Raw genomic sequence first — 19,731 nt, 5'->3', positions numbered from 1 at the left:
ACACAGAGAACATAGCAGGGTATTTCAGGCTTTTTATTAGCACTAGTTTGGAAATCACAGCATGAGTGAATTTCCTGCGTTTCCAAAACCTATTATCCTGCATTGAATTGGTCTGCTATCTCTTCCTTTTTGGCTGAATTCTACCTGTATTGCTGGTTTTCAGATTCAGAGCCCTTACATAAATCCGTTTATAAAAAGGATTGCTTTGATCAAACTTTGGTAATATCCAAGTGATTACACAAAGTAAATAGGAACTGGCCTTTCTGCACTCTTAGAGTGTAGCACATGAAAATCGGACCTCATCCATGCTAGAGGTATGTACCACTAAGGCCCAGAACATGCACAGACGGGCTGCTAAACCTGTAGCAGCAGCATGCTGATTAATAAGCCAGTAGAAGACATCTTTGGCAGTAGGCTTCAGCAGGATCCTAAACCCAAGGTTTTGATCCAAGACCAAACTGGAAGAACACAATGAAGAATGATCAGTAGAGTCGCCACTTTCCGCAGCATGCTGTAGCACACAGGTGCCCTGAGCTTTCCCAGACAGTCATGACACTGCCGACCCAAGTGCAGGGCTGAGGATGCTGCCAGTGCTCCCAAGTCAAAAAGATGGCCGAGTTAAATGTGTGCCAGTAGCCAGAGTGGCGCAGGCATGCGGCAGGTGCCAAGGGTATACACAAACCCCAGACCACGTGAGTTAGGGGGTGCCTTGTCAGATGCAATGACTGTTACCACAGTCCCATTCTGATAACCCCTTGCAGTCACCACCCAGATCCCTTGCAGTTCCTTTTGTAAGCACCATCAGGCTGTCTTTGACTGCCCAGCTGTTGCAATATGTTCAGTTTCTCTATATGAAGGAGATGAGCAAAATATTTACAAAATACAGAAAACAGAAAGAGAGCAACTGCAGCAGACTAGTAAGTTTTAGCTAAATAGGAAAATACTGTCCCTTAAGTCACATAAAAGTCTTGATGACAACTTCCATGGCACTGTAAACTTGAACTAGTATCCCTGTTTAGTAATACAGCCTAGCATGAGCAGCAACATTTCAGGCTAATCCACCTTATGCACTTGCCCCATCAGAATCTAGGCCTGCTACACCTTGACCACCTGTATCAGATTTTCCAGAATATCCTTCTCCTGTAAAGTAAATATGATATTATGACCCAAAGAGTTGTTGCAGTGAGGTTTTGAGTCAGATGCTCTGCGTGGGATTGACTGTCTTGCATCTTCCACTTAAAAGGGAAATAATTTTCAAACACTTCGTGTCCAATGTAGACCAGGATTGAGTTCATTCCTGAAAGTAAGCACAGGTCATACCATCTGAAAGAGCAGGTATGAGCTTGCTTCAGAGTAAGCAGGCAGAGGCATACCAGGCTTATGAAACAGAGTGGCACTGAGACAACAACAGCTACTCACAACAATCACAACAGCTAATGTTACTTGCCCCAAAGATGCTACACACGTGTTTTCAAATACAGCCTGAGGGGTTCTCTCCCCCCAAATGTTTATTGAAAAGAAATACAGACAACCTATATGCTAAATTGAAAATACAACCAAATCAGTATCCTGCAATTTTATTGACAAGGAGAATAATCACAGTTACTGTCTTCAGGGTGGCCGAGTGCCAGCCTATTTGGTCAGATCTATGCCTTTACAAACAAATGCTGACTACCCTTCAAAGCTCTGGGATTTCTGGTAGGATACGATACCATGCTGTCACCCTACCCATCTTCCTGTCCAGACACCAGACACCAAAGCTGCTGAAAGGTTCCCTCTGCTGTGGGTTTGCATTCTGTACTCAGATGTTTGTCAAGAGCCCAGTGTGGTTAAAACCACAGTGGGATGCTTTGGAAGACAGGCTTATCTAAAAACGCAGCGACAGAACCTACACAGCTGCCCAGGGGATTTTGTCTCCCACATCTTCAGAAGTGGTATTGCTCTGTTGACAGGCCTCTGAGTTTCCCATTAGGTTACCCAAGTCTCAGCAGTCCTTTCCAAAACCAACTACGAACCAGCTGTGGTATTTTGCTTGGTACTAGGCAGCTGTTCCCTGGGACCTTAACTCAAGACCAAACTGAGAACAGTCATTTAGCAATAGCAGCTTCCAGCCCTCATTTAAAGACTTGACAGTCCCTCTCTCCGAAATATCTGGTCTCGAGTGTCCCAGTTCTACGCAAAGATTCAGCTCAAGTTAATAATTCTGGCATCCTTCAGGTTACCTCTTTCTAAATCTTAACTCTTTTACAAGGGAAGCGCAGAAAACATAAAAGGATAGTATCAGTGCAGAAAGAATTGGAAAGAATACATTTCCTGCTGTGATTTTACTGACCTGGGTAGAAAAATGGAGCACCCGACCACAGTCTCTTGACATCCACAAGGTAATATATCAGCAATAAGAGGATGAAGGCAAAGCAGCTCATGGTTGTCACATACGATATTGACCTACACACATTTTCAGTAGAAAGATTATTTAGAGAACTATGTGCTACAGACAGATCTCAACATAAGAAAGGTAAAACATTCTCCAAGGTAAAATAGTACTTTAACAAAATCACACTAAACCTCTTTGCTTACCATAAGTTCTTGTTTATGGGAATAAACCCTTCTTCTTTAGAACATTTTGTCAGGATAGCAGAAATAATTCCCTGAAATAGAAAGTTGCTAAACTTTATATAACCATTGCAACATGTTTCAGAAATACTAAGTTTGCATTGCATAAAAATACATATCTATTAAAGAGCTACATAACTATCTGACTTACCATTACTATGCTCCATATGAAGAACCGACTCATGATATGTTTGTGCTGGTCTTTGTAGAACAAGATAATTTTTCCTGCCTAGTATAAAAAGAATACAAAAAATGAATTAATGCCCATAAATGTAACTACATTTCAAGAGCCTGATATATTTGCCACCGGCTACCTGTGCTACGACAGAGAACATGAATAGGATTTATGTCAACTAAGTGGCTGAAAGGTTCAGAATGGGAACTCTTTGCAAACAATGGACACAGATGGGGAAAATACGTAAACGCAACCCACTCAGAAATAGAGGTGCACCTTTTCTCCCTTCCCTACTACATTAACACTGAGGAAGGGGACAAGCAACTTTGTTAGGTTAACACAATGCAACTCGAGCGCCATCTCCCTCAGCAAGGATTGCACAAAGGAACAACGCCACGTCGACTCCCCAGCCAGCCCCAACAGCTTCTCCACACTGCCACATCGCACCCTGGCCTGCTCGGAGCACACGCTCCTTTTCACGCACCACTAAGAAATGCGTCCTGATGACTCATTCCTCACTGTCACGCTTCGGTTCCAAGCTCTGCTCCGCAAGAGATTCCCACTCAATTTTTACCCAGTGCTACATGTGGTAACATTCCTTTCCCAGCACAAGAGTTTCAGGAGTTTCAGTTTGGTTAACAGCTGCTGCACAGACAGACAAGCCAGCAATGACTATCTAGAACTGCATCAAAAAGCATAATGATATCCTATTTTAAACATGGTGGTAAGCTGTGAGCTTTTGATGTTGGTAACACTAATGTGAACCCCTGCCTCCCTTGTGTCTGGGAAGGTGAGCACACCCACAGCACCTATGCAAGATGGCCAACACTGCGGGTCAAGCGGAAAATTAGCAACAGGGAACATGTACAGCTGCAACCTTTAAAACTGTATGTTAAAAATGAAGCTGTGAAGTCTATACGTCTCTTGGCCCTATTTTCCAACATGCAGAGCCAGCCTACTCGCAGCATAAGCCCAAACTTAAAACAAGCAAAGGAAGTTTCCAGATGGATATTTTGCAAACTTCTTGTGTCCATCCCTTACAAAAAGTGAGAAAAAGTCTTGGTTTATCTAATGCAAGGTACTGCCAGGTAAGATTCCACTTCTCTGACACTCACCTCAGGCTAAGTCAGCCTGAAAGCATTGCTCTGGAAAAGGCTTTATTAGAATCAGTCTCAGCCTTAAATAAAGAAACCAAGTTGCCTCCCCACTTCCAAGATTCTTTCAAATCTTCCCATTATAGCACACAGCCAGAAAGAAAAGAGGTACCTGCAGTCCCAGAAATGCCATAAAAATGGTATTTATGGTCCCCAGGATCCCTTCAGGATCATATGGCATCGTTGTTTGGTAAATCACCTTAGAGAAAAAACAGTTGTTATAGGGCACATGAGCAACCAATCTCCTTTCTCTTCCATCCCCTGCATATATCATTCCCAAGGCCCTCCTGACAGCTATGTTCAGTGCTTGCTTGTGGCTTCATACTGCAAACCAAAAGCTACTTACACTTGAAGAGGGATGCTGATATATGTGCTTTTCTCCAAGAAGCAAACGATCAATGTAACCAGCCGCTCCTCCAGTGCAGTTGGGATACTTTCCAAAGTCTCCAATGCCCCCAGGACCAAGATAGCCCCTAGGACAGAAGCAAACAGGTTATGGCAGAAAGTGTTGGTATACTCCACCTGAATAGCAGCTGGTCCACTGGCCCAGCACGCTAAATGCTCGATGTTTTCCCTGGCCAGAGGCACACAGCGAAACACAGGTCCTACATGACAGCTGGCTGGTGGCCACCCTGTTTTGATCATCACAATGCCATGAGCAGCCTGGGTCATGAGGGGACAGGCAGTATCAGGAGCGTAAAGTAATGCTTCAGTTCAGCCCTGGCTACCCAGCCAGCTGCTCCACCTGCTCTGCAGGTGCTGACCCTTTAAAGGGGCAAAGATAGAGACAGGGATGACATTGCGATGATCATATATCGCGGTACACAGACCTCGGAGATTTTAACCTTCTTTAGATAGAAAGGAACAATGATGTCACCTTTATAACGCGAGGTACTTTAGTATCAAAGTAAAGAAAGTTTTTTCACATGAATGCCTCCCTTAACCCTGTTGGCCTAAAAGCTCTCCTCTTCATTCTTTCCCTATGGCTAATAAAATTTGTTTTCTACTCAGTAGAAGAAAAACAATCTGATGCCCCATAGAAAGTAGTCTGAGTGCAGAGTCTTACCTGGGACAACCTGGCACTGGTAACAAAAAGGTCAGGCAGAGCCAAATCACTTCTAACATCAGAATGAAAATCCACTGTGGCCAGTAGGGGAGAATATCCTGCAGAGCAGGACATGGCATCTCCTGCATCAGATGGAGGGAGGGGAGTATTAGCTGGGAAGTAAAAACCATGCCTTCGGAGACATCCTGTACTTCCTGGCAGGCAGTCCCCCATATACAAGAGGGAGCTGTTGTCGTTACAAAACTGGGTTCTACCAATAGACCTTTCATCTTCACAAATGATTTCCAGACGCTTAGTTACTTGGGGGAAGGGGAGAAAAACCAAAACAAAAGCCCTCAATGTTTTTTAGCTTGGAAAATATCAAAAGGAATTTTGATTCATGAGTAGAACAAAAGCCTTTTGGGAAAACAGACTTCAGAAAGGCCAAAAAGCAGGATTACTTTCCCCTGCTGTGAAAAAACACTGCCAAAATTAACCGGACAAAACACAGGCCACAGGACGCAGCATAGAGATGCCTGTCCCTGGGGTCCCTCGGCAGTGGAAAGTCATCAAAAATGCTTGGGAATGCCTGCTTCTAAGCACCAACTGAATGGATTGATGAAATCCTCAAATACAGCAAAGCTAGATGTGATAAAATACAGACTGGGAGACTACAGAGTGCATGTTCCCTGAAATTTTTGCCAGGTCACACTGCACTACACATCAGGTAAGATGCTACATGTTTTCTCATCGTTTCTCATGTGCTCTTTGTGCCCAAAACAAGAGCAAAAGCTCCCAAACCCTACTTCAGTATCGCTTGTCATCTCCCCACATAACTCACCAAGGTCCCACTCTCAGCCCCAGCTCTCGTAAACAGAAGTTCGAGAGCAGCAACCACCAGGTACGTGAATCCCAGCCTCTGGAGCACCCCAGGAATACGCAGATTATCCCAGGACACTGAAAAACATGCAAGCAATGTGGAAGATGAGCAGATACGGGCTCTTCTGTAAATACGAAAGCTACCCTTCTGCTCGGAGAGTTGAGACCCACTACGCCTGCAGGTACAAGGGACACCTTCGCTCTGCCACCTCACTTTCTGTAAGTCATAACCCTGGGAAAGTCACCCCTAAGATGATAAACAGTGGTCAGCACAGGGGTCAAACAGAGTGAATTGCGTCAGTGAGGAACTGAACAGCACTCTACAGTATACCAAACTGCCCCCATGCAACTGGCCAGTACAGCAAGGCTGACACTATTTTCTCAACAGCCCAGCCAAGGAGGCAGGAACAACAGTTGCAGAAATACAAGGAAAAGAGCATGTTCCACTCACATGGTCCAAGGCAGTAATTGGGATTCACAACTATGATTCCCAGCAGGATTAGCAGAAAACTCCTCCAGAGGATTTTCCTGAGCACCTTCCACTTGGAACTTCCCCACCTCAGCATGGAACTCAATGACAGCGATATCGATGTCCCCATGATGAACACAAACCTGGAGAACAGAGCAGATGGGAAATGGAGCTGACAGATGTCTCATCACACATGTGCATGACAGCAAACACTAAAGCTAACAAAGTAGCCTGCATTGGCCCAACAGAAATGCATGCATTGAGTGAAACTGGACAACTTTATTTCCTCTGATTGCTAGGAATTCCAAGACAACTGAGCTTGCACTGTGGGACCTTTCCACCTCTTTCAGTGCTCAGTTGAGGCAATAAAGTTCAGGGAAGTAATTGCATTTTGGTCTTTTTGCAGCAATACATATGCCACCAAAAAATTACCTTACCCAAAATTAAATTAGCATCTTCAGAGTAGTAAAACACAAGCTGAAAATCTATGATTCAAAGTCAGAACTGACCTGCTCCTCCCCTCTAGATTAGGTTCACAGTCCAAGTCCAGCTCCCATCTCCAAGAGTAACCACAACTGGTGTGTATTTTAGAGAAGCATGCTAGGGGCAGATGGGATAATTGCTTCTCCATAAGACCATTCTCTGGTTATAGAGGGATTAGCTTAATCCAAAATTCCCTTGGCTATTTTTTCTCTGGATACACATCAGTCCAGCTTTGAATCTTGCCAGACTGACCGCCTTCAGCACAGTAGCGTGGCAATGAGCTCCTCAGGGATACTGCACTTCCACTGGCAGGGTAACCCTGGGCCTCCCACTGATATTGTGGGGGGGGGAGGAAAGAAGATGTGGGGCAGCCAAAAGCACTTAGCTCTTCTACTGGTTCATAAGGATGATGCTGTTATCTGAACGGGCAGATTCCTATCAGCTGTCTAACACAAATTCACCCCTCCAAATACATTTCGACATGGAGGCAAGGTGCACACAATGTTCTCCTTGCAACCCTTAACATAAAGAATCACTTGACACAAGAACTATTCTTCAGGAAGACTTACCATGGAAACACCAGATCTGCTACTGTTAATCCTACAGAGAAATACAAAGGAACACATTATTTACCTTGAACCCTCCCTAAATTTTAACAACATTATTGCCGAGTTTCCAGAGGAATTGCAGGCTGCTTGCAATTATTTGATGCCCCCAAATCCAAAACACGTTATAAATGAAACTTACGAAGAGCTAATCATCTTGCTTCACTGCTTTTACCATTCTTCAAAAATAGGGTCAGAACTCATGTGTCTTGGGAAAGATTTCAGGGATGGGATCCCTCCTATTCTCCACTAGGGCAGCATGATGCCCGACCCCTTCCCCATCAGCTTGCCAATCAAGGCGTTATGTTTGTACAGCATTGAGCACCATCAGCTTGACTGTGGTCATTAAACAATACAGAAAAGTTAAAGATATGAACCTGTGTCAAAAATGAAAAGGTTACATACAGATTGTGATCTGAAACCATCCCGTCACTGTGTGATGAGCAGGACTATACACTGCTTTGCCTATTAACCTAACAGGCCAGATAGATACCCTGCTGAGGCAAACTGGCACAGCATCCCAGCCTTCAGCTGAGCAACAGCTTGCTGCAGCAGCTGCAATGCTAACCATATCTAGATACTGCTGCAGTTAAAACCCAGATGAACTGTCTCAACTGTACTTTACCATTCCAACTCTCATGTTTGAAGAACCAGTATTTTCCTCCTCCATAGTTAACAAACACCATAATTATAAGAGAGAGCCTAAAAAGACAACAACAAAGTATCACATCGATGAAATACATATATGTGAACACACACTTAATGTTTACCCCATTAAACATTGTGAGATAAACTAACTGTGAGATCTGGTTTATTTTATTTTTAAAGCAAGATTATGCAAAGTTTCCAGCTTTGCCAACCAGGAAGCAGCATCTCAAAGATCATGGGTGGCGGTGAACCAAAGTAAGCTCCTTCACATAGCGTTTTTGCACTGAACATATATTGTTCTTTTCCACCCTCTGCCACAACTTTAATGTTTCCTCAAACTAGATCAACTGCAAAGTGTTTCAGAAAATCCAAGAATTAAAATCTTGATTATCTTCCAAGTAAAACAGACCCCCTTGAACCGTCCATCTGCTATATATTTCCATACACTGTCAAACCGCCATTGGAAAAATCTTATTCCCCTTGGAAGAGTTGCTTTTCAGCAAGGTCTTATGCTCACCCTCGGAATGTGTCCAGGGAACGCAGTCGCTGCCGAGAGGCTGTGCTCCACAAACGCGGGGTGGGATCACTGCTAACGGAGTCTGTTGCGTTCGGGGACCCGAGCTCCTTCGGGAACAAACCAGACACACGAAGGGCAAGTCAGCAGCTGCATCAGCTGCCTAGGGAACAGAGGTCAGCAAACTGCAACTTTCACATGCTGTGTTTGTCTTTGTTCTCCCCATCTTCCTCTTCCTTTTGTTTCTCCACTTGCTACTTCTAACCCCTTCATGGTTTCACCATATTGCAATAATATTTGCAGATGCTCCACACTCCACCTTTGACCAGGGTGGAAACAACAATGCAGTGAAAAGAGCCTGTGTTTGAGACTCATGAGAGTTGGGTACAGTCCAAATCAGCCACAGACTTGCTGTCACTGTGGGTGCTGCTTTACAACAGAGCTGAGCAGATCCAGTTGCTGACTCTGAAACAGGATCCATCTCATCCCATCAGCACTTGTCTGATACCACAGAGAGACTGTTTAGAGAGCTAAACCAGAAGAAAATGAATCCTTTTAAATGCAGGAGTGGCTTCTTTCCAGTCGAGTTCCCTAAATCACCCTGATCAGCCCCAGTGACAGCATAAAGAAGCAGGCATCACTGTAACACAGCTGTGGAGATGAACAACTACAAGAATTGCTGCAGAGCTCTGCTCCCAAATCTTTTGATTCTAGACAGGTTTGGACCTCCTAGATGTGAAGCCCAGACTGTGATGACCTATCTGTATTCTAGTACAAAACACGGCTCACACAGAAATGCCAGCTTTAGGGCTGCCAGAGAAGTCTCAACTTAAATGTAGATCCTGCTAAAATTCCTGCTGTGCTGGAAGCAGACATGAAAGCTGGCATTTCTTCCCTTCCCTTACATTGTCTATGTCAGAAGGGGACAGTATTTTCACTGACACGTTTGCTTCAAGGGAACTAAAGAGGGCACAAAGCTCTATGTTCAAGACTTGCAAGAGCTCTACTGGGAATCCACTAAACTTGCATGGAAACCCAGTCTAGCACTCTCCATTGACATAATATTGCCTGTCTGACATCAATACAAGATTTGCCAAGGGGAATATGCACAAGGGGAAGATGATGAGTAATAAACAAGTCCCCAGATGTCCAGATAGTGTGTGTTCCTCAGAGATGAAAACACTACAGAATGCAAATTAAAGATACTGTGGTCACTCACAGAATTAATCAGACGATCAGTTTCTCTGGGGTTCAGTTTCTTGTAAACCCAATTTCTGACTGGATCAATTCTGAAAATGAGTAACAGTTTAAAACACAAAACAAAACAATAAGTACTTTATAGCCATTTCATCTGAATATCAACTATTTAGCAGCATAAATCAAAAGCTGGGACAGTCCCTATTTCTGTTTTCCCAGCTCACATACGTAATACTGAGATTCAGCCAGTACCTGGGACCTCAGTTAAGTCCAGCTATGTAATTACACTGCCACAAGCTCAGGTTTGGGGCTTTATTCTTGGGTTGTTTACAGGCAGGGATGACTCACATCATTCAGTACAAGGGATGGAAGGCTGCATATGCTACAGACACTTAGGTCCCACTGACTCGTATTGCCGATTCAAGGCTAGACCCAGGAACAAGTCACTGGAGGGTGAGGCAGGGTGTGTGCGAGCTTACATTGGACATCAGCTGCTCTGCAGTAACCGCTCTACAACACAAGCTAACAAGGCTGCAAGATACCCCTCAAGGGAAATTGTATCACTCTGTATTTATTATCATATGGACAGATACCACAGCATAACTTCTACACATAACAGGACGTGACCTGCAAGCAGGGCTACAGCAGGACTCTGAAGCACCACCACACTATGATGCGTGTTTTTAAACTGTCAGCCCCACTTCACATGCGAGGAGGTATTACAATACTGTTCACTTACTTCATAAAAAGGCGCCCGACAATCAGGATAGCAAGGATCCCCATGTAAACCAGGAAAGCAAAGAGAATAGCTACATGAAAGAGAGAACACAACTCTATAAATGATCTAAAAAAACAATTCAGCAGCCTGGGCTTGGCCAAGTGTGACACAAACATGACAAAAAGCCCAACCCACCAATCATCACACCACCTTCTCCATGCAATACATATCCGCAGCCCAAGTCCCACAAAAAAAAAAAACAACCCACACAACAAAACCCTAAAATAACCCAAAACAAAAGCAGGCTAGTTTCAAAGTGCAGCTCAGTGACTGCACATCTCAGCATAAAAAAGGCAAAATAAAACTGCACTGCATCACAAGGCAATGGTGAGAAAAGAGTCTATGTGCTATACATTCTAAAGAAGAAACCAGAGATTTAGAAACAGCCTCAACATGAAGAAGACAGGGGAGAGGGTAATACACCAAGTTTGCAAGCATGGACAGTTTTTCATTACAGCTGGAAAACTGGAAGGACTGAAGAATAACCTAATATAAAGGCAAAGAATGGAAGAGACGTAGACAAGAGTTTGAAACAGCCTCAGAAAAGAGATGAACAAAAAAGCAAGACGTGTGGTTTGAAATTAAAAGTGCAACAACAAACAAAAATCCAAACACGGTATGAATCATTTCCTATTTTGTGAGAGAAGCAAGACAGAGGGAAGAAGAGGGAGGATTCTGTGTACATACATAAACATACAGGGAAACAGGAACTAACTCTGAAAATATCTCCCTCTGGACACATACCCACTGATTTTTCTGGGCTAATCCCTGCTGCAAAAAGGTTGTGGTCATACAGTATATCATGTGAACAGGCCTGATCCTGGTCAGGGCCTCAAGATGGGTGTATAAAACATAAGGAGGTAAGATGCTGACAGAGGAGCAGGCACATGACACATCTTCAGCACAGCATGAGCGTCTGCACAGGCTTTTTAGGAAGTTGGTTCTGCTGGGAGACATGCAAGTTGTAGAATGAAAGGGGAAAACAGAGCGTTACATACGGAGGTAGCTGTTGATAGGGCCTTCATTGATGACTAGGTCACAAGAAACAGTTTTGGTGCTTGTACTTAGGGTCTTTACCACAAGGGAGTAATTGCCAAACTCTCCAAAATGATACTGAATCCTGCAAAGGATAAAGGAAATGAAACTTGCTGAGCCATCACTGCTACGTGCAGGTACCACAGCAGCATTTGGGGGGTGTAAGCCTCAATGCTTGTAGGAAAGGCAAGCTGAAAACTTGGCCTAACAGCGTGATCTAGCAAGGAGCCTTTGCCCAGCATTACCGTCCCCTAGCCCAACACAGATGCTTTACCACACATGCACTGCCTACTACATCACCTGTCGCCTTGAGCTACAGCCTCTTTGCAAGAGAAACCAAGCGCTTGCACATGCTGGCTCAACGCATACCATTTCAGCTCCTGCTTGCACCTAGATCCTTTCAGCACAATTACAATGTACACCACAGTTACAGCAGCTGGAGGGAAGACTGAACTCTAGGTCTAAACAGTCAGGAAAAAGAAGGTGATGAGCAGGCAATAAATAGGTGCATGACTTCAAGAAAAAAAAACCCAAATATAGGATAGAGCTATGCAGGTGTCATCTGGGGCTGGGCCACGTACTTGCAGAGCTCTCTGTCACCCACAGAGCTGTTGAGCAAAAGGGTGAGTGGACGCTGGGTATCAACCATTACCGCTGCCGTGCCCAGTTTTCTCAGGCTCCTGTTGCTGGGTGGGATGATCGCCAGGAACTGATACAAGCACTGTGGAAGAAGAAGGTGAAGGGAGCTCATTAATGCCAAAGGAGAGTGAAAGGGGGTCCTGCTTTGCATAGCAGCAAAGGAGAAGACAAGGGAAGATGCCCAGGGGCTGGAGCAGCTCCGGCTGCGGGCCTTCCCGACGTGCCGCTCGAAGGTAAAACAGAGGAAATGCACCTAACAAAGCCACGGGGAGACGCCAGAAAAGCCAAGCAGCCCCGCCAAGGGCCGAGGCAGGGCTGTCAAAAGCGGAGGCCGGTGCGTGACACACACACGGCACCACCCCTCCGCGGCTCGCTCCGCTCACCTGGTGGCAGGCGCTGGAGAGGGCGGCGAGGCGGAGGCCCTGCGCGGGCAGCTCGTTGCGGACGAGCAGCAGGGCCTGGTCCATCCGCCCCGGGGGGCGCCGCTCCGCCACCGCCCCCCAGCGGGGCCCCGGCCCGCTCCCCTCCGGCGGGCCTTCCCCGTGTGGCTGCGTGAGGCCGGGCGCCATCAGCAGGGCGCCCAGCGCCGCCGCCGCCGCCGCCACCAGCCCCGCCGCCGCCGCCATGTCGCTGCGCTCCGCCCCGGGGCGGGGCCGCCGCCGCCGCCGCCGCCACCGCCCTGCGCGGCCGCGGCGGGGCCGGGAAGGGCCGTCGGTCCTTCCCCCCGCTCCCGCGGCTGCTGCGTTTTCCGGGGTCAAGCGGCCCTGCCCGGAGGCCCGGGGCAGCCCGGCGCCTCCTGTTTAGAAAAGCAGGATGAACAGCGAGGCGAGCGTCGAGCTCGAAACCGCTTTTAACAGGTACCGCTGCCACGCGTGGCCTTTCTCGTAGGCTGCAGGCTCAGGACCGCGGTGTCTGCGAGGCAGCTATGTAGCCTGCAGTGAAAAATCCCTGGGCTGGGAAGAGGGTCCTGCTTAGCCTCCATCTTTCACGGAGAATGCAGAAGGCATGGCCATGGAAAAGAAACCGCACTTCGTTAGGAGGGAGTTTCCTCCCAGGGAGGCGTCATCCCTCTCGTTGGCGTTACTCCTTGCGGCCGTCCTGCTTCTTAATGCCCTTCTCTACCTGTACCTCAACCAGTTTTACATCTCTTCGGGACGTGCCGAAACAGACCCCGGCCTCTGCTCTTTTGGGTACTTCAAACTGGGAGCGGTGAAGAATTGTTCCCCGTGGCTCTCCTGCGAAGCCATAAATAAGGAAGTCAGGAAACTCAAGTGTGTTGGTGAAGGTGCGGTGAAAAAGGTAGGTTTGGTTTTACTTTCTTCTCCCCTGTGGATAAAGAGCTTTCACTGTTTGCTGGCTAATTAATGCCCATACTGCTGTTATAATTATCCTCGCAGCAGCTAATTACTGTAGACATCCAGGGGCATATGGCTACTGATAAGGTGCACAGAACAGGTAGGAGAGCGTGACCGGAGCCCTGGGCCACCTCCCTGACACCGAACGACATCCAGCTACACAAGAAAAGTCACAGAGATCGGTGGAGCGCTTGTGGAGCGTGGTACAATCGTGGCAGAGTAAGACTGGCTAGTTGGGTGGTATGAAATAATTTAATTCATCTCCATTGCCCATTCCAAAGAAAACTTAGGAAATAATGATGTAATGATGATGTCGATAAGGGCTTGCTGTGAGAGGTACATGGCCCTACTTAAAGGCTTGACTGTGCCTGGTGACTGTAATTTGCGGTTGTGTCTAAGCAGCTCGGAGGTCAGCGGCAGCTGGTAGCAGTCAGTGGAAGAAGGCTTTCCACGTGTCTTACGTGTCTCTTGTGTGTCCTCAGGTCTTCCTTTCCGAGTGGAAGGAAAACAAAGTGGTCCTTTCACAGCTCACCAACTCAGAACTGAAGGAGGACTTTCTCCACGGACTGAAGATGCTGAAAGCACTTCAAAGCAAGCATGTTGTCCGGCTGCTTGGCTACTGTGAGCAGCAATTCACAATCCTCACCGAGTACCATCCTCTAGGCTCCCTGAGGGGCCTGAATGAAACTCTCCACATCCCCAAGTACAAGGGCATGAACACCTGGCATCGCAGGCTGATGCTTGCTATAGACTATGTGAGCATCATTCGGTACCTGCACAGCAGCCCTCTGGGCACCTTAGTGATGTGCGACTCAAATGACCTGGACAAGGTCCTCTCTCAGTATCTCCTAACAAGTGACTTTCACGTCCTGGTGAATGATTTGGACGCTTTGCCTCTTGTGAACAGGAGTGCCGGCAGGCTGGTGAAGTGTGGTCATCGGGAGCTCCGGGGCGAGTTTGTAGCTCCCGAGCAGCGATGGCCCTATGGAGAAGAGGTGCCGTTCGAGGATGACCTCATGCCCCCCTATGACGAGAAAACAGACATCTGGAAAATCCCGGATGTGTCCAATTTTTTCTTAGGCCATGTTGAAGGAAGTGACATTGTGCGACTGCATTTGTTTGACATCCATGCAGCATGTAAGAAGAAGGATCCGGCTGAAAGGCCTTCTGCCCAAGAGGTCTTAGACACCTACAGGAAAGTTTTAACTCTGCTTATTCGGGAGGCGGCCATGCCTGGTACTAGGGAAATGTTATAGTGAATCATGAGACAAACAACATACTGAAGTTGATGTCCTTCCTATTTATTTAGCTTGCCTGAAGGGCAAAATCTCTGTCCCCAAAACTGAGAAGATAACAACAACCAAACTTGTACCTTTGGGTCTAAAAAAAAAATAAATCCACCCAATGCTGGAGCTGTGCAAGCTTCCCATTGGCATGTTTAATCTATCATTGGAAGAGGAGGAGGGAGAGAAATGAAGCTGTGTGGGTGCAGGGGGAAATTTGTTCCTCAAGAAATAATACATTTTCTTTGGCAACATTAACACAAAAACTTGCTTAAAAAAATATGCAGAAAAAGAGTTAAAAAAAATATTGGCCCACTTAAACTGGTTGGCAGAGGACTGGAGAGCAGAGACCATGGCATGTCCCCCACAAGCTTTGCGCTCATTCCTGTGGCTTTGGTCTGTGTCTTATCTACAAAGTCCTCACCCACTTCCCCATGGAGTAGAAGCAATGGGTGAACCCCAATGCCAGAGCCCCAACGGCAATCTCTCCCTGCTGGATGGCAAGTAGGTTGTTTTTGGAGCTGTATGGCCATTGCTCTGTGGGCCCCGTATCCCACAGCAGCAAGCATGTGGCCACTTTGGAAGCAAGCAGATGATGCAGATCCTGAAGAGCCTGCTTACAGACACATGCTCTTGGTTTTCAAGCCTTTGCCCTGTAGTGTTGTCAGACAGGCTCTTTGGAGATGAAGCTGTAAAACAGGATTCTCTTGCTCTTTTTTAATCCACAGATATCCTGAGCACTTTAGAAGAGAGCTGAAGGGTATCTTTTTCTAATTCACTTATTCTTGCTGAGTGTCATCATGACTTGATGGAAGGGGGAAGAACAAGGAACTCAAAGAGAATGTGACTTCCTTCCACAGCAATGAGCGTTAAACAAGAGCTTTGGAAAATAAAAGCCCTATATTCAGAGCATACAACTCTATTGGGTCTGAATTCAAAGCCTGCTAAGCATAAAGAAAGGCTGCTTTTTTGTTCAATGTATTTAGGAGAAAGCTTTTGGTACCTACATGGACGTTACAGTCTTGTACCAACAGCCGGAGAGGAAGATTAATGATGCCTTAATCCAGCAGTAGGCTCTGTTTGGTGGGATTGGGATGTACTCGTTCTCTCTGTGAAAAAACAGGAATAGTATGAACGAGACACATGGACTCTACCATTATGCACCTGAGGACTTTCTGTTCTGTGGACTAGGTCTTTGAAGGACCTAAGGGCCTGAGACAACTTTCATGTTTTGACTTGAGAGGTGATTTGTAAGCAGAGAAGTACATGGTCGTTTTGTTCTCTTCTTTGCTGTGCTGATATTCCTCTTCACCTAAACAAGCCGTGTTATGACTGCACTGAGAACATGCAGTCAGTTTCTATACATAATGTTCAAATGCACATGTTCTATTGCTACCAAAATTTTATTGTAAATGGGAAAACTTTCCTTCAAATTACTAAATTCATACCTGATTTCACACAATGCCAGCAGGAGCCCTTTAAAGGCTGCTCATTATGGCTTTCCTTTCCCTCTGGGCAGTCTGTTTTCTTAAATTAGCTGATTTTTGCCATTTTTCACTTGTGCAGTCTTTCCTGGCAGCTTTGCTGCTCAGGTTGTCAGGAAGCAAAGCTCAGAGGTCAGGGTGTCCAAAAGAGAACAATGATTTTGGATGCTTCGTGTTTGTTTTGGACTTTGACTCAAAACACCTTAAAGAAGCCTGGGGAAAAAGAATGCTCTCTCTGTTGTAATTGTATCATCCAGCCCATGAACTCCTGAGTTGTTATTATTAGGGTTAGAGTTCCACAGTTCCAGCATGAATCCAGGATGTGCAACAGTTGGAAAAGTATCCTGTTACAGCTCCTCAAAGCCAGGGACCAAGCTTTGAAGGGCCAAGAGTCAAATCTTTTGCATGTGCCCCCAGCAATAACTTGTTACGTCTTGTTAGCCATCACGCATACTTGAAAGAAAAATCAGCATCTGCTGGCTGTGAAGTAAACATACCATGTGGTTTTTATGAGAGTAGCAAGGACAGACAAGAAGAACCTGCCAAGCTTCTTATGCTGGTCTCTCTCAGTTAAGACAAGCTTCTGTTTGGATTCTTGCTCTGTTGTGTACTGTTGCACCTTGCAAACAGCCATATTAATTTCACAGAGTGAAAAACAAATGAGGACAAATTCTGGTTCTGCAGTTATTTTGCCATGGAGATGTCTCTCTCTGTTCCTGGATGAAATAGTTACAATTTTTTTTAAGAAAAGGTGTCTCCCTAAATATTCACCCTGAGCACTGGGTCCTCCACATATCTCTTCCCCATTCCCTCTCCTTCAGCTTGTGTGTTGTCCAGTGTTGTATTTCAGCAGGAATAAATTACATTTGTTCATTTGTTCTGAATACTGCATTATGGAGCTTCAAAGCTTCTTTTTTGGGATGTTGTTTCTGTCTATGAGGAAACACTAGATGGCAGCACGAAGGTCAGCTTAGCATTAGTTATTAGCAGTTGCAGTCTCTCGTGCCCAAACATAGCCAGGATCTGGCCTTGGAGCCAGTATTTTGCTAGCAAACTTCCACAAACCCCTAAAAGATCCCATTGCGTTTGCATTAGCGAGTCTGTAGTAACAAGACAGATAGATATAAGGGCTGTCAGAAGAGGCACACATGCCAGTTGAAGGGCCTGCCTCCCCTTTAACTTGCTCATGGCATTTATGTACTTTACCATCCCTTTTAATCTCAACCTGGTGCAACCTCAACCAAGTTTGAGTGTCACCTCCTTCCAGTCTTTCAATAAAATCAGAGGAGTTTGCATCCCCTCCATCCTTCTTCCCCACTAACCCCTTCCACAATCTCAAGATTGCATGAATCCTGTCCCCTCCACATTTCCAGCTTCTTTTCCCTTAAAGGGAAGGGGCAAGGCCTCACAGAGAAGGAAAAAGAGGCAGACCAGCCCTACATGCAGTTGCCTCATCTCTTTCCAGTTCTCTCTGCTGGCCATTCCAGTTTTCACCACCAATGACAGCCTTGGATAAACATCTGGGGGCTTTGCTGCCTCTGTACAAGCAGCTCTTCTATGTCTGGTGAAAAACATGAAAGGATGAAGAGCAGGAAGAGGCCTGTTCACAGCTGGAAGCCTGCAAGCCCTTCTCTCCTCATCCACTCCCCAGACTGCCTCTGGGCAGTGGACATGACCTCCCCTGCCAAGGCCACTGCCACAGATCTGCCTAACCTCAACAACAGCTGCCGGTTCTCATCTCAAGCTCAAACCAAGGGGCCCACACTCCCTGTCCTTTCCCACAAAAGATGCTTTTCCTGGGATGATTATTGCCAGGTTTCCTATTGTATCCTTGTTCCTCCATCCCAAAAGTCCAGCCAAAGAAGCTGCACAAAGATGCAGGCCACACAAGGAGGACTGCTACTGGTGCTCATCTCATACAGAAAACTTCAGAGGAGGTTCCCCAAACCACCCTAGGTGGTCAGTGTCAAGGCAGATACGGTCCCAGTGGGTACAGGGCTTTTGTTTGCTGCCATCACCAAGATGAAGGCCTTGGGTCTGGCCCCTTGCCCAGAGACAGGACAACCCTTTTGCTGAGGTCAGTGATCTGCACCACCTTGCCCTTCCCTTTTGGGCAATGCCTCCTCTGCCATCCCTGCAGCAGTCCCACAGCACATCCTGCCCATCACATCTGACCAGCTAGGCAAAGAACCCAAGCAGAGACCATCTCCCAGACTCAAGAAACAGCACCTAGTTCCCAGACTGAACTCCCCGGGACACTGCTGTGCCAGCAGTGAAGACAGGGACATGCCAGCTGAGCCTGCTGACAATCTGGCTGTGGGTGCCAACTGTGTCAGGGCATCTGGACCCACTACTGGTATGGTATGCTCTACCCTTGGTCCGATGCTGTTGTCAAAACAAATTCCCAGTGGATTTCCCAATAAAGCTTAGCCCTTACCAGCTAGGTTTGTACCACAGGATACAGAATGGAAACAGCCTGTCTCAGAGCAGAGTCCCAGATTCAGTTCAAACCCACCGCTCCTTTCTTTTTCTCCTCAGAGTCATCCAAAGAATAGCACTGTCAAGGTTATGCTGTTCTCCTTTCCAAACTGTCTGCTGGCTTCAGGCTTCTAGGTGGCTCAAGTCTGATGTAGTGTCTTTCTCTCCGTGTGCCGTGGGTTTCAAACTACATCCTAAAAGCAGGTCTATAACACTAAATCCTGTACAGGTGAGCAGCCTTTACGGCAACTCATCTGTATGTTCGACACCATCAGATGTAAAAAGTATTGCATGCATATCCGCAGCAGCTGCTATGGAGGTCTGGGTAAACGTTGAGGAAATAAAATGGACACAACCCATTTAACTGAACAGGGTTTTTTTTTTCTTTTTTGAAGGACACTTTTGAAGTCCATATTACTCTGTATTTAATAGAGTGGTAACTATTAAGTGTATCAGAAGTTTAGAATACCACACAAACTTTTTGAAATTCTATCACAAGCTCTAAAACAATATTTTCCTTTGGTGCCACACAAACAAAGCATCAGATCATTATCTTCTGTGAAACAGAAGCAGTGCTGTTTGCCAAATATAATTTGTGAGATATTTGGCAGAATTTGCAACTGTAAACCGATTCTATCATTATGACTTACCAACAGTCAAGAGACCCTGGGAACAAGAAAAAAGTGGTTCTCAAGTTCTTCTGGCATGATATAATGCGTATATTTGTAGAGTTCATCCAAATAAATTATATGCTAGATGGTGCTTTTAAAAAAGAAAAAGGATTTTATGGTTTTATTTTAATTGAAATACTGTATACTTGAGATGACCACATGATTTCCAATAATTGTCAGTCTGTATTCTGAAGTCTATAATCCAGTATTTATCAGGAGTAAATGG

General features: G+C 45.9%; 2 protein-coding genes across 14 annotated transcripts in view; one reads left to right on the top strand and one right to left on the bottom strand.

Moving 5' to 3' along the window:
* Positions 1–15: 15 nt before the first annotated feature.
* The window catches only part of HGSNAT (heparan-alpha-glucosaminide N-acetyltransferase), a 26,450-nt gene continuing 6,734 nt past the window's right edge, over positions 16–19,731 (bottom strand). For 9 of the 13 annotated variants that reach the window (XM_075500763.1, XM_075500764.1, XM_075500758.1 and 6 more), the window contains 16 exons: positions 12,177–12,316; positions 11,559–11,680; positions 10,522–10,591; positions 9,805–9,874; positions 8,589–8,695; positions 8,049–8,125; positions 7,388–7,418; positions 6,318–6,478; positions 5,829–5,944; positions 5,009–5,130; positions 4,289–4,415; positions 4,055–4,141; positions 2,765–2,842; positions 2,578–2,648; positions 2,333–2,445; positions 16–1,297 (listed from right to left, as the gene is read on the bottom strand). In XM_075500763.1, coding sequence (XP_075356878.1) covers positions 1,116–1,297; positions 2,333–2,445; positions 2,578–2,648; positions 2,765–2,842; positions 4,055–4,141; positions 4,289–4,415; positions 5,009–5,130; positions 5,829–5,944; positions 6,318–6,478; positions 7,388–7,418; positions 8,049–8,125; positions 8,589–8,695; positions 9,805–9,874; positions 10,522–10,591; positions 11,559–11,680; positions 12,177–12,244 — 1,602 coding nt within the window. In that variant the 5' untranslated portion in view covers positions 12,245–12,316 and the 3' untranslated portion in view covers positions 16–1,115. Of the gene's footprint in view, positions 1,324–2,332; positions 2,446–2,577; positions 2,649–2,764; positions 2,843–4,054; positions 4,142–4,288; positions 4,416–5,008; positions 5,131–5,828; positions 5,945–6,317; positions 6,479–7,387; positions 7,419–8,048; positions 8,126–8,588; positions 8,696–9,804; positions 9,875–10,521; positions 10,592–11,558; positions 11,681–11,964; positions 12,057–12,176; positions 12,317–12,617; positions 12,869–19,731 lie in introns of those variants that run through there. The other 4 variants (XM_075500756.1, XM_075500768.1, XM_075500757.1 and 1 more) reach the window with 4 other exon arrangements.
* POMK (protein O-mannose kinase) lies at positions 12,904–19,147 on the top strand. Its single transcript, XM_075500770.1, has 2 exons — positions 12,904–13,533; positions 14,072–19,147. The coding sequence occupies exons 1-2, from the start codon at positions 13,240–13,242 to the stop codon at positions 14,843–14,845; spliced, it is 1,068 nt and encodes a 355-aa protein (XP_075356885.1). The 5' UTR covers positions 12,904–13,239; the 3' UTR covers positions 14,846–19,147.

The sequence above is a fragment of the Mycteria americana genome, chromosome 4 (assembly GCF_035582795.1).
Source record: "Mycteria americana isolate JAX WOST 10 ecotype Jacksonville Zoo and Gardens chromosome 4, USCA_MyAme_1.0, whole genome shotgun sequence".
In the NCBI taxonomy this organism is placed as follows: Eukaryota; Metazoa; Chordata; class Aves; order Ciconiiformes; family Ciconiidae; genus Mycteria; species Mycteria americana.
Note: the sequence above shows the minus strand (reverse complement) of the source record. Positions and strands in the feature narration are given on the sequence as shown.

Coding starts and splice junctions, on each gene's coding strand:
- POMK (XM_075500770.1), top strand. CDS start 13,240: ATGGCCATGGAAAAGAAACCGCACTTCGTTAGGAGGGAGTTTCCTCCC. Junction 13,534..14,071: donor GTGAAGGTGCGGTGAAAAAG/GTAGGTTTGGTT, acceptor GTGTGTCCTCAG/GTCTTCCTTTCCGAGTGGAA.